The 14287-nt window shown below is 43.5% G+C and overlaps 1 protein-coding gene across 7 annotated transcripts in view; it reads right to left on the reverse strand.

Annotated features, from left to right (window-relative positions):
* Window positions 1–14287, reverse strand: part of bbs9 (Bardet-Biedl syndrome 9) — a 479777-nt gene that overhangs the window by 235125 nt on the left and 230365 nt on the right. For 6 of the 7 annotated variants that reach the window (XR_015079110.1, XM_085993738.1, XM_085993740.1 and 3 more), the window contains one exon: window positions 3376–3595. The exons of the other annotated variant lie outside the window; for it this stretch is intronic. Coding sequence is in view for 5 of the 6 variants with exons in the window: in XM_085993738.1 (XP_085849864.1) it covers window positions 3376–3595 (220 nt within the window). In the remaining variant the exon portion in view is untranslated. The remainder of the gene's footprint in view (window positions 1–3375; window positions 3596–14287) is intronic. 7 annotated transcript variants of the gene reach the window in all.

Below are 14287 nucleotides of genomic sequence, written 5' to 3' on the forward strand. Positions count from 1 at the left end.
TGAATAACTACAGCGGCATTGTGTGCAAACAAAGACTCCGCTGTAGTGATTTTGTTACAAGAATGGGCCCTATAAGGAAATCTATATCTTAACACTTAGTCATTTTATCGTCCTTTCCAGTCAAAAAACAGGACTCCATTGCAACAAAATATAAAAAGCAAGCATCATTCTCTTTATTGTAAACACATTGCAGTGCTAGAAATCCTTTTTGTGGCCAATATCAGCAAGTGCGTATGTGTGTTGCTGGTAAGTTAGGTTACAGCACATCTGAGATATCTTGATTATCTGCACTGTCCAGCAGCTGCTACATTAGGTTGTTACGTTGTTGAACATACTTGGGCTTTAAGGGTTAAACTATGAGGACAGGTTGCATAAGCTTGTTCGCTTGAATTTACAAGTTGAGGGGTGATCCGATCGACGTTTTTAAACTGATTAAGGGATTCAATAGGGAATACAGAGAAAACTATTTCCTCTGGTGCGGGAATCCAGGACGAGGGGGCATAATCTTAAAGGTAGAGCTAGGCCATTCAGGAATGATGTCAGGAAGCAGTTTTTCCACACAAAGGGTAGTGGAAATCTGGAACTCGCTCCCCCAAAAGGCTGTGGATGCTGGGGGACAATTGAAATTTTCAAGACCGAGATTGATAAGATTTTTGTTGGGTAAGGACATCAAGGGATATGGAGCAAAGGCGGATAAATGGATTTGAAGTACAGATCAGCCCTGACCTAAATAAATGGCAGAATAGGTTCGAGGGGCTGAATGGCCTACTCCTGTTCCTATGTCCTGAAGCAGGGGAAACCACATTTTGCCACCTTGTTTTAACCAATACTTTTTCTTTCAACTTCAAACACAGCTTAAAACATTAATATTTTGCTTTAGTTTCTGTAATGTTTCCTTAATGGTCAGAGATAGAAACACATTGTTTTGACCAGACATAATACAACTTAAGGTCCTTTCAAACACTTTCCTCACAGCGACCTGACTACAGTGGGTCAGTCAGCATCTGTGGAGAGGCCAGACCAGGGCTGAACTATTAGAACATTGTCTGTTCTCAATTTAGGGGCAGGTCATGAGCCAATACCCTTCAGACGCTACAGATTTTACAATTAATTCAATAGAGGTACTTGGTGGTGCTCCACTGAATATGGAATTTTGCCCAAAATTTAGAGGGACCAAATAATTCAAAGCATCTCAGTGTAGATAGGGTGTGTACATAACCACATAACTGCCTCCAGTTTTCCATATAGCACATGTAACCTGGGACATGGTAGAATATGCTTTAATAACTCCCATTTCCTTATTTGAAGGTATGCTCATTTCTCAAGCATTCCCTCCATCACCCTGAAAGCTTATTAGCAAAGCTTAAAGTTCATTTTAATGCAGTCCTGAAACTATTGATTCTCGGAGCACGTCACGGGGTCGTTTAGATTTCCTGCTCCCTAACTCTTTGGCATTCTGAATGTTAACAGAAATATAAATAAATGTTACCAGTGGCAGTATGCAGCCTCACTACTAACAACTGGAACACAGCTCCAGCTCCTTCCTGAACTAATCATTTTAAAACGTTTTTAAAATCAGGTACGGTAATATAGTGGTTATGGTACCGGACTTGCGTCCCAGAGGTCGTGAGTTCAAATCCTAGCATGGCAAGTTTTGAAAATGATAATTTGTGGATCAGAAAAAGTGACCACAAAAACTGCTGGATTGTCACAAAAACTCAACTGAATGATCTGCCACCCAATGCCCTGTCCGGCCTGGGCATCACTCCGGTTCCACACCATGTGATTCACCCTTATTGCCAGTCTTACTACAACAACTTGCATTTATATAGCGCCTTTAACATAGTATCGGTTTACAACGGAGACTCGCGAACAATCCCGGCTTGCCAGTGTCGTTCACATGCCTAGAACAGTGTTGTCCAATAGAAATCGCTAACTAGTCACAGATGTGGCTATGGCAACACTGTTTTAGCCACATACACTACGTTTAGTAGAAAATGCCTTATACGCAATACAGGTAAATGTGTATATTTACCGAACAAACATCTACAACAATTCAGTAACCAAAGAAGTAAAGCACCCAACAATTTAAAAAAATCACCTGCACCTTTTTATTTTCCTCTCAACATTTTACCAACACTCAAAAATGATAACGTTCACATGCACATGCTGCAGTGTCTATTACTCATTTTTATTTGCTCATCAGAAATGCAATTAGCTATATCTTGATTCCCAATTAACAACATGTGGCTAGTGATTAACATATTGGACAACACTGCCCTAGAACAGTGAGTGATGGGGATTACGATGTAGATTGGCACTGTGACAAGTTATTGAAATAAGTGTATAATACATAAGAAATAGGAGCAGGAGTGGGCCATTTGGCCCTTTGAGCCTGCTCCGCCATTCAATAACATATAATAATGAAGCATTAACTGAACAGTGTTGAAAATAGAATTAGACGCACTGCACATACCTAAATAAATTGCGTAGAGACAATAAAATTGCAGTTAAATATCTGTAATTGTGCACAAGTGACAAAAATCTGTTTGACACTCTGAACCACCAAACACCCAGCTGTCTATTCCAGCAAGAACGTACTCACTGCAGTCACAACCATTTCACAACTTACATAGTAGTGAGAAAGAAAGTGAATATAAATGCAAGTCTTTCTTTCTACATAGTAGTAGCCAGAAGAGACATTAATCTAGAAACAGTGACTTATCCCAGTTTGTCTGAAATGCCCAGAATATGTACATTTCCACTAGCTTCAGTCAGGTATCATGGGCCTATGGACGGCATTAAATAACCTTTCTGTCTGTCATAGTAACCTTAAAGACTGTAATAAAATGTGTATTTCAGAGATTTATAAAAACAATCACTCCTCGTAGAGCTGGGCAATTATAGGTTAACTATAAAGTCTTGCAAACCGTTGCTGCAAGGTAAAAGAAATGATTTATGTAAAGCCAATTCAAATATTTGATTGAGTGCATAGAGAAAACTGGAGACTGTAAAATGCGTACAAATGTCAAAACAACCAACAATCCACTGTGCTTATCTGAAGCAGGTACTTTCCACAATGTATAGCTTTTTAATTTTGTGACTGCTTATCTTTCACTGTAATAATAATTCACTAAACCTGTCCTTGCAAACAAAAGCGTGTTATCTTTTAGGTAGCTTGCTTTGTGTAAACCATTATTCCTTGGACACAATGTGACTTATAATGTGGCAGATAAGAGCTTGTGTGTTTACACTCCAAACATTTACTGTCTACTACTGTGACTTTCAGAGCGAAATACATGACCACATAAAACAATGGCTCTCATTATAGTTTAGCAGCCGATGTACACTGCTCTTCTTCGATGTCAAGTTTACCTGGCATCGTGATTGCCTGCTGTGCGCCGTCTGCAGTTAGAGACAGCCGACCTCCTTTACTCAGCCTGTCACACAGTAGGGTAATGTGTTTCTTTAATCTGCAGGTATCTTTCGGCATTCTGAGTTGGCTTGTCGAGCTCAGTGCCTGGTCCCTGGAGCTCTTCGACAGGCAGGTCCTCAGTAAGTGAGCAACAGCTGCGCCCACGCACTCTTCCCAGCCCTGCAAGAGTCAAGAGATCGAATCTGTTTAAAATACTGATCGATTATATGGAAATTAATCGACAAGGATAACATAATTTAAAATCTGCCCGAGTTATTCAAGCCAGAGGAGTCCTTTATTTCAGTTCCTAATCTTTAACAGAAGCACCGGATTCCTACTGCAGCTCCCTGATAGTGTTCTGTTCCAAGCTGCATCCTCAGGTGACCTTTTAAGGTGAGCCAAAAATCCATCCTTCTGGCAGGGAGTCAGGACATTTATTTCCACAGGATGAAAACATTTTAGCACAAGAAAATCCGTTGCAGATTTCTAAACTGCTGGCAGCGACTAGCATGTAGATATGAGGTGCAGTATTCACTACCACTTCAGTGACTAGTTAAGGACTGTGTGAAATAAAACATTAGAGAAGTTATGTTAAACTTGTACAGAACCTTGATTAGACCACACTTGCAGTACTGTGAACCGTTCTGGTCTCCATATTATAAAAAGGATATAGAGGCACTGGAGAAGGTGCAAAAAAAGATTTACTAGAATTATACCAGAACTGTGTGGCTATACCCATCAGGAAAGATTGAACAGGCTGGGGCTCTCTCATCAAGAAAAGAGAAGACCAAGGGGTGACCTGATAGAGGCCTTTAAGATTATGAAAGGGTTCGATAGGGTAGACGTAGAAAAGATGTTTCCACTGTGGGCAAGACCAGAACTAGGGGCCATAAATATAGGATAGTCACTAAAAAATCCAATAGAGAATTCAGGAGAAACTTCTTTACCCAGAGAGTGGTGCGAATGTGGAACTCACTACCACATGGAGTAGTTGAGGCGAATAACATTGATGGATTCAAGGGGAATCTAGATAAGCACATGAGGGAGAAAGGAATAGAAGGACATGTTGATGGGGTTAGATGAAGGGGGGGTGGGAGGAGGCTCATCATAGTCATAGAGTCATAGAGTCGTGTGGAGCATAAACACCAGCGTGGAACAGTTGGACCGAATGGCCTGTTTCTGTGCTGTAAATACTTTGTAATTTGTAATATCCTTTCAATATTAATACTTGCAAACGGAAACCTCACACCATTAAGTAAATAATCGTCTTTAGCACTCGTATGCACATGTCAGAGCGAGGAGGCATTATTGGGAACTCGGGCGCATGCCTAAATTCCTGATTTTTCCTCCCAGTGTGCAAAGTTCCTGCCAGTAGCGTTATAGATGAAAATTTCCCCTATAATTAAAGAAGAATTCTTACCATCAGCACTCTTTCAAGAAAAAAAGACAAAAGGTCTTAGAGTGCTGATGCGAAAAGGTTTTAGTTGCATGTCGACACAATAGTGGCAGTACAACTTTGGTGTCAAGTCAGCCATCTGACTCCTGAACACATGTAAGCCAGGAAGGCCAATACTACCTCTAGTAGGTAGTCTCCCACTGCTTGAGCTTTGCATAGGTGGAGTATAACTCCCTGCATGGTGCAAAGCCAAGCTTTAATAGTGCCCAGCAGACTGTCGAATCTCCTGGGAACATTCTAAACTTTATGCGAGGAGAGTGGACTCTCCAATCCAATTGCTCATAACATTTGAAATGAATGGACAGCAAATTTGTGTTTATAGTAACGCGTTTGTTTTGCTATGTGCATTTGTGTGCCTGATAATGTAACTTTTGTGTGCCTGATAATGTAACTTAAGTATGACAGCGTCAGAGGTTACATTCTTACTTTGTCTTCAATAAAGTCCGTGTCTTTTGCTGCCTAGGCCCTGGAATTCCCTCCCTAAACTTCTCCACTTCTTTTTCCTTTAAGATGTTCCTTAAAACCTACCTCTTGTGCCAGGCTTTTGGTCACCAATCCTAATATCTCACATGGCTCGGTGTCAAATTTTGTTTGATAACGCTCCTGTGAAGCGCCTTGGCAAGTTTTACTACGTTAAAGGAGCTATTTAAATACAAGTTGTTTTTTTTATATTCGTTCCTGGGATGTGGGCATCGCTGGCAAGGCCAGCAGTTATTGCCCATCCCTAATTGCCCTCGAGAAGGTGGTGGTGAGCCGCCTTCTTGAACCACTGCAGTCCGTGTGGTGAAGGTACTCCCACAGTGCTGTTAGGGAGGGAGTTCCAGGATTTTGACCCAGCGATGATGAAGGAATGGCTGATATATTTCCTAGTCAGGATAGTGTGCGACTTGGAGGGGAACTTGGAGGTGCTGGTGTTCCCATGCGCCTGCTGCCCTTGTCCTTCTAGTTGGGAAAGGTCGTGGGTGTGGGAGTTGCTGTAGTGCATCTTGTAGATGGTATACACTGCAGCCACGGTGCGCTGGTGGTGGAGGGAGTGAAGGTTTACGGTGGTGGATGGGGTGCCGATCAAGTGGGCTGCTTTGTCCTGAAAGGTGTCGAGCTTCCCGAGTGTTGTTGGAGCTGCACTCATCCAGGCAAGTGGAGAGTATTCCATCACACTCCTGACTTGTGCCTTGTAGATGGTGGAAAGTGAGACACTCACCGCAGAATACCCAGCCTCTGACCTGCTCTTGTTGCCACAGTATTTATGTGGCTGGTCCAGTTAAGTTTCTGGTCAATGGTGACTCCCAGGATGTTGATGGTGGTGGATTTGGCGATGGTAATGCCATTGAATGTCAAGGGGCGGTGGTTAGACTCTTGCTTATTGGAGATAGTCTTTACCTGGCACTTGCATGGCACGAATGTTACTTGCTACTTATCAGCCCAAGCCTGAATGACAGGTCTTGCTGCATGCAGACATGGACTGCTTCATATCTGAGGAGTTGCGAATGGAACTGAACACTGTGCAATCATCAGCGAACATCCCCACTTCTAACCTTATAAATGGGAGGAAGGTAATTGATGAAGCAGCTGAAGATGGTTGGGCCTAGGACACTGCCCTGAGGAACTCCTGCAGCAATGTCCTGGGGCTGGAATGATTGACCTTTAACCACCACAACCATCTTCCTTTGTGCTTCGTATGACTCCAGCCATCGGAGAGTTTTCCCCGATTCCCATTGACTTCAGTTTTACTTGGGCTCCTTGATGCCACACTTGGTCAAATGCTGCCTTGATGTCAAGGGCAGTCACTCTCACCTCACCTCTGGAATTCAGCTCTTTTGTCCATGTTTGGACCAAGGTTGTAATGAGATCTGGAGCCGAGTGGTCCTGGCGGAACCCAAACTAAGCATCGGTGAGCAGGTTATTGATGAGTAAGTGCCACTTGATAGCACTGTCGACGACACCTACCATCACTTTGCTGATGATTGAGAGTAGACTGATGGGGCCGGATTGCATTTGTCCTGCTTTTTGTGGACGGGACACACCTGGACAGTTTTCCACATTCTCAGATAGTTGCCAGTGTTGTAGCTGTACTGGAGCAGTTTTGTTAGTTCTGGAGCACAAGTCTTCAGCACGACAGCCAGGATGTTGTTGGGGTCCACAGCCTTTACTGTATCCAGTGCACTCAGTCATTTTTTGATATCACGTGGAGTGAAACGGATTGGCTGAAGAATGGCTTCTATGATGGTGGCGACCCAGGAGGAGGCCGAGATTAATCATCCACTTGGCACTTCTGGCTGAAGATGGTTGCAAACACTTCAGCCTTGTCTTTTGCAGTCGCGTGCTTGGCTCTGCCATTATTGAGGATGGGGATATTCATGGAGCCTCCTCCTCCTGTTAGATGTTTAATTGTCCACCACCATTCACGACTGGATGTGGCAGGACTGCAGAGCTTTGATCTGATCCATTGGTTGTGGGATCGCTTAGCTCCGTTTATAGCATGCTGCTTCTGCTGTTTAGCATGCATGTAGTCCTGTGTTGCAGCTTCCCCAGGTTGGCACCTCATTTTTAGGTACGCCTGGTGTTGCTCCTGGCATGCTCTTCTGCACTCCTCATTGAACCAGGGTTTGTCGCCTGACTAGATGGTAATGGTAGCTTGAGGGATATGCCGGACCATGAGGTTGTGTGGAACACAATTCTGCTGCTGCTGATGGCCCACAGCACCTCATAGATGTCCAGTTTTGAGCTGATGGATCTATTCTGAATCAATCCCATTTAGCACAGTGGTAGTGCCACACAACACGATGGAGGGTGTCTTCAGTGTGAAGATGGAACTTCGTATCCACAGTGTGCGGTGCTCACTGCTACCAATACGGTCATAGATAAATGCATCTGCGACAGCTAGATTGGTGAGGATGAGGTCAAGTAAGTTTTTCCGTCGTGTGGGTTCTCTCACCACCTGCCGCTGGCCCAGTCTGGCAGCTATATCCTTCAGGACTCGGCCAACTTGGTCAGTAGCGGTGCTACCGAGCCACTCTTGATGATGGACATTGAAGTCCCCCACCCAGAGTACGTTCTGTGCCCTTGTTACCCTCACTGCTTCTTCCAAGTGGTGCTCAACATGGAGGAGTACTGATTCATCAGTTGAGGAAGGGCGGTAGGTGGTAATCAACAGGAGGTTTCCTTGCCCATGCTTGACCTGCTGCCATGAGACTTCATGGGGTCCTTAGTCAATGTTGAGGACTCCCAGGGCCACTCGCTCCCGAATGTATATCACTGTGCCGCCACCTCGGGTGGGTCTGTCCTGCTGGTGGGACAGGACATACCCAGGGATGGTGATGGAGCAGTCTGGGACATTAGCTGATAGGCATGATATTGTGAGTATGACTATGTCAGGCTGTTGCTTGTTGTTAAAGAGCCCACTGTCCGGTCAGCTTTTTGCAGTGGGTGGAACATACAGTGGCAGTCCAGGAGGCCAGTAAGCTGTGCTCTAAGGATGGATTCAAATGTGGAGCTTTGCCTCATTCTCAACCCAATGTCATGCGTTCGTGTAATATTACTGCACACTCCCCACATGCGCTATTCCTAAATGGTGCCAATACCAACAAGAAAACATTAATTTACATTCATGTAGCACAGAATGTCACAAAGTACTTCAGAGACAATGGATTACTTTGTTTCTTGAAGTGGAGTCGCCATCATTATGTAGGTAAATCAAGCGTCTTTCTTTTCCGCACAAGGTCCCACAAAGAGCAATGAGATGAATGACCAGTTAATCTGATTTGGTGGTGTTGGTTGAAGGAGGAATATTGGTCAGGCGTGTCAGCCTTGGCTCAGTGGTAGCACTCTCGCTTGAGTTGGAGGGTCGTGGGTTCAATCCCCACTGCAGAATTTGGGCACATAATCTAGGCTGATACTTCAGTGCAGGACTGAACGAATACTGCACTGTCAGAGGTGTTGTCTTTTATTGATGACATTAAACTGAGGTCCCATCTGCCCTCTCTGTTGGTCATTAAAAAAAGATCCTTAATGGCACTATTTGAAGAAAAGCAAGGGAATTCTCATGGCTCACATTCATTGCTCAACCAACACCACTAAAACTGACTAACTGGTAACTCATTGTTGTTTGTGGGGTCTTGCTTTATGTAAATTAGTTGCCACTTTTGCCTACTTTACAACAGTGACTACATTTAAAAAGTGCTTAATTGGCTGCGATTTAACATCGCAGGTGAAGGACAGCATCTCCGACTATACAATGATCCCTCACTACTGCTGTCAGAGGCTAGAGTACCGCCAACTGAGTGACTGACACTTGAACCAGAACCCAGGATCAGACATGATTGCAGCATTAAAATAGTTACTGAGCTTTGACAGTATGAGGTGGATGAATTGACAGCCAAGATACAGTTATCAGTGCAATGTCCTTGAGTATCTGTTAGTTTATGTTAGTTCACCTTCAGGTTCATTATCCCTTCAAACTCACTGTTCTTGACGATGTCACCAGCACTAGCTGCCAAAAGTGAAATATTTTTCCCCTTGACAAAAATTGAAAGAGATTTTAAAAAATAGGAACATAGAATTAATCATGAACCTTTGCAACTTGTCTTTTGGTTTTTAAAAAGCATGGTAAGGCTTTTCTCTTTGTCAACCTATCAAAAATGGAATTTAATATTGTACAACACAGAAATTTATCGGGTGACACTAAATTAGAGATACCAGAATCTGAAAATTACTATCAATTCTTTTGGAAGTTCAAACTTAGTTGTTAATTTGTAAGAAAATGTGTTTAGAATAACCTTGTGAACACAATTATTACTGTATACATATACCCCAGGTGTTATCACTTCAGTACTTACCAGCAAAGTATTCTCTAGTTTTTAACATTTGGAATATACCAAGAACTTTGGCTTGAAATTTGTCTGAGGCAACAGCATACAAAAGCTAATCGTGGTTGACTGAAATTCTTCTCTCCAATAAGTTAGCAAAGATGTTAAACTGTTCAGAATAAATGATTTGCGCCTCCACTGAAATTGCAGAAAGAGGAATTTCAGATGAACACAGTCAGACACGGTAATCATGGAGTCATATCAAGCTCACCATTTCATCCTTCCACTGAGTCGGGGTTCCATTTTCACAGACATCTTCAGTTTAAGCCGAATTTCAATTTAGCATTCATCTAAATAAAACCTGTCCTCAGCTTTAGTTGATGACGATTCAAAACAAACCAGCCCTTGCCTCAGATATTAGCTGCACACCCTTTTGAAAGCAATTTAGTTCCAGACTCTCGAAATCAGCAGTATACAGCTACTGTGATTTATTCGTATCACGACCTATGGAATTCTGCACTGCATTGTGTCACAATGTCACACAGCTTAGCATCACCTAATCGCTACATGTCCATTAACTTTTCCCTCTGTTCTATCCCGTCAGCCTTGCTGGCAGTGTGCTCTGTGCACTTTGGCCCTTCACATTTGTTGCTCAATAAAAACAAATGCCACAAATACAACCAAATCCAAACCGAGACTTCCCCAACTAGATGGCATGTAAACTGCGTCATTCCAGTTAAAAATCTATGTCCCACTTGTTTGAGTCATAGTCACAGGTTTTAGGGAGAGGCCTCTGAAGAAGTTATCAGAGACCCAAAGTTCATGATGATCACAGTACATGCCCATTTGGTCTAAACATTTTGTTTTAATTTCCTGTATGCATTTTTGATGCTATATCAGAAATTAAAACTTGAATTTTGCATGACTAAATCTGCAATGTCAATTTTTCACCTGTGTTCATCCATTTAATGATAACTAAGAGAATTGTTTGCCACTCTTTAAACTGCAGCATTTATGTTACACAGCAAAAACCAACAAACAGTGCCTTGTGATTTTCTTTATTTACCCATAGCAAATAGTAAAGACAGAAATGTGAATGAATCATGTTTAACCTCCACTTAAACCCTGGCTCTAAAGCATTGCATAGACCGTAACAGACAGTGAATAGAGACCCACAACAAAGCTGAGCTCTGATAATGATGGTCTCTTCCAGAGGCCTACTCGGAAAGATATGAAGAGACCTGCAGGTGCTTTGGCCACAGGCTTTTCCACAGCCGTACCACAGTAAGAAACCCCAAAGGAAATGCTAATAAAGGGTAATCAAGCTGGTAATGACGATAATCGTGAAGGACTATAAACCCTAGAATTTACAATGCCTCTTTTACTTCATTTAATAGGGTCTTGCCTGAATATTAGACAGGTGTGTTGTTTTGTAAAACTGCTAACTTGCTGTTAAAGTGAATGATTCTGCCCTTTAAGTGTTAATTTTGTTTCTTAACTAAATAGTACAAAGAGAAGGGTCATGGATTTTGGTCAAATGCTTCATGAACCAAATTAAATTCTTTCCTTATTCACCCTTTCCCAATCGATAGCAATAGAAACTTGGAATTCCTTACCCCTGAACTCTAAGACCCAGGGTATTATCTACAACTATTAGAAGAAAGCGATCAGGGTTCTTTAAGCTATTTAAGATAACTGTGTTAGCTAAAGTACATGCTAAAATACAAAACTAATGACGACTTCTTCAGCTGAATGTTTAATTATTGCTATTTAACATTTAATTGGTACTAACTAACCGTACATCAAGAACATGTTTGTTCTCTTTTGATGCAGCAGCACCAATTGTAAAGGTGAAATTATTTAAATGAGAATGATTTATTTTATAATGAAGAATCAAATGAATTATTTTGCAGATTAACTATCAAAAGGCGAAGATTATTTGTTGCCATTTTAAAGGAGATTAAAATAATTTTATATTAATACAATGACCAGTGGCCCTTAGGACTGAACGGTCTGTTTAATTTAATATTTCAAGTAAGTTCACTTGCATCAACAGCATTTATTAGACCTTTAATGCAAGCTGGAATGGATGAATGTGTCAATTAAAATGGCAATAAAAAGAAAAATGATGCAAAATCTATGGAGAAAAACAAGGGAGAACACTCTTGGGAGGGATGTGGGAATTTGCTAAAATTAGCTAAAATATTAGCAATGCTAAGATGATCCTAGAGATGAGTGGAGCTAAATGTGCCAAACAGTTACAATTATTAGATGATTTATGTTAAGAATATTTAGGCTGCTGGTCCAGGTAACCAAACAATGTTGTGTTTAACTCATAGAATGCAAGGTAAGATTGTGCAGCAATACACAAGCTGTGATCCCATAACAGCTCCAGAGTGCTTCAAGCTCTAGCGTTGGTCCTACATTGATGAACACCAGAAATATTTCCACTTTTTTTTTTCCAGACTATTGCTGGAGTACTGCCTAGTGTCTTGATGTTACATTCATAACAGAAAGATAAAATTACTGACCTTAGTGGGATGCAAGAGGCCATTCAATGACCCCGGGATCCGTGTTCAGCATACTGGAGCCGGTGCGATGGGCAGCTGGAGCCGGTGCGATGGGCAGCTGGAGCCGGTGCGATGGGCAGCTGGAGCGATGGGCAGCTGGTGCGATGGGTAGCTGGAGCTGGTGCGATGGGCAGCTGGTGCTGGTGCGATGGGCAGCTGGTGCTGGTGCGATGGGCAGCTGGTGCTGGTGCGATGGGCAGCTGGTGCTGGTGCGATGGGCAGCTGGAGCTGGTGCGATTGGCAGCTGGAGCTGGTGCGATGGGCAGCTGGAGCTGGTGCGATGGGCAGCTGGAGCTGGTGCAATGGGCAGCTGGCCTCATTGGATTCAGCGAGGTCAGCTCACCTAATTTAGATAGGTTCCCTTTGCATTTCCTCGTGCGTGGGGAATGCTATGACTGCAGGTGGACGGGGAATAGGGACTGCAGCTGCTCTTGAAGCCTGCTGCTGTTTGTTGATTGCTCTGCCTGACTGCTGCAGAAAAAAATGAAACCTCATTGAAGAACAAGTGCCAGAACTGCCCGCTTTGAATACAGGACCTTGTGTTTTGTTGGAAGAGTTGAGGATGAGGAAGGGCAGAACCTTCCTCCCAGAGTAAACGTGTAGCATGCTCGGCGGGAGGTTGCCCAGAAAGCCAATGCTGTCTCCCATGCCCATAGATCACGGGAGCAGGCAAGAAAGAACTTCTCTAGGCCAAGGAAGAAAATACTGGCACGCTGCACAGTCATTCCTTCACATACGGTGGAACGTGGGCTGGGCACTGGACTGCACTTCATGAGGTTAATCAACATGTTGCATACAAATGCTGAAAGCATACATTGAGTCTGGTTTTAATGAAGGCTGCCCACAAGTAGAGCAAATAGCCAGACTGGTGGGGGCCCTGCCTATCTGTGCTACCTTACCCACTGCCATAGATTGTATTGGCGAGGAAGAGTTTGGTCCCTTTGCGCCATTCTAGCACAGTCACTTTCATGGTTGTCTATTCAGCTCACTCACTAACAATGCTGCCATATCTGCAGCGCGGCATTGTATTGGCCCTGCGACTGTGTGCACAGCCATTCGCTGCTCCATGACACGTTTCCTTTCTCTTTGTATAAGGTCTTCGGATGAGACGTTAAAAGTGAGGCTCCTTCTGTCCTCTCAGATGGACGCGAAAGATCTCATGGCACTATTCGAAGAGGAACACGGACGTTCGGGGCCAATATTTATCCCTCAACCAACAGCATTAAAACAGATGATCAGGTCATTATCTCATTGCTGTTTGTGGGATCTTGCTGTGTGCAAATTGGCTGCTGCGTTTCTTACATTATAGCAGTGACTACACTTCAAAAGTACTTCATTGGTTGTAAAGCACGTCGGGACGTCCTGCGGTCGTGAAAGGGGCTATAGAAATGCATGTTCATTCTTCCTTCTTTCTAGGTGTTTCCCCAAGATGATGATACTGGCCCCTGGGGTGAGCAGGAAGCTGGCCCAACACACAAACGGCCATCAAGCACAAAGTCATCCACCTCGGAGAATCAGAGACTCGGTTAGGAGAGCACATGCTGAAGCACCCAGCACTACTCAGGAGGACCAAGTGGAGGGGCAGCAACAAGGGGAAGGGGCGGCTTGAGCAGACGCTAGACTCAAGGGTTTGAACTTTGTAACAGCTGCAGAGAAACAGGAACTTACTAATGATCAGAAGTGCTTCATGCAGTGCTCTGCAAATTCTCAGAAATCCCTGCGTGATGCATCAGAGACTCTTCAGAAGTGAGGGTCCGACAACTGCGCAGACGACGACTCCTGCAGTCTGCCACGGAGGGAGAGCAAACGCCAGTCATCTGCAGGGGAGAACTGTCCTCGCCTGAAACATTAAGCCCTCTGCTCTCTCCAGAGGTGCTGGCTGGCCTGCTGACTGTTTCCAGCATTTTATGTTTTTGCTTCAGAATCCCAGCAACCGCGGTATTTTGATTTTTGTTCAACATTTTTGGATAGTCAAATAGGGTGCACACTGATTGCAGCTCTTGCTCGATTCAGTGATGTGCCGGAATGCAGGGCGTGCTCA

This window comes from Somniosus microcephalus, chromosome 7, assembly GCF_052327205.1.
Source record: "Somniosus microcephalus isolate GS21.2 chromosome 7, FLI_Smic_1.0, whole genome shotgun sequence".
Lineage (NCBI taxonomy): Eukaryota > Metazoa > Chordata > Chondrichthyes > Squaliformes > Somniosidae > Somniosus > Somniosus microcephalus.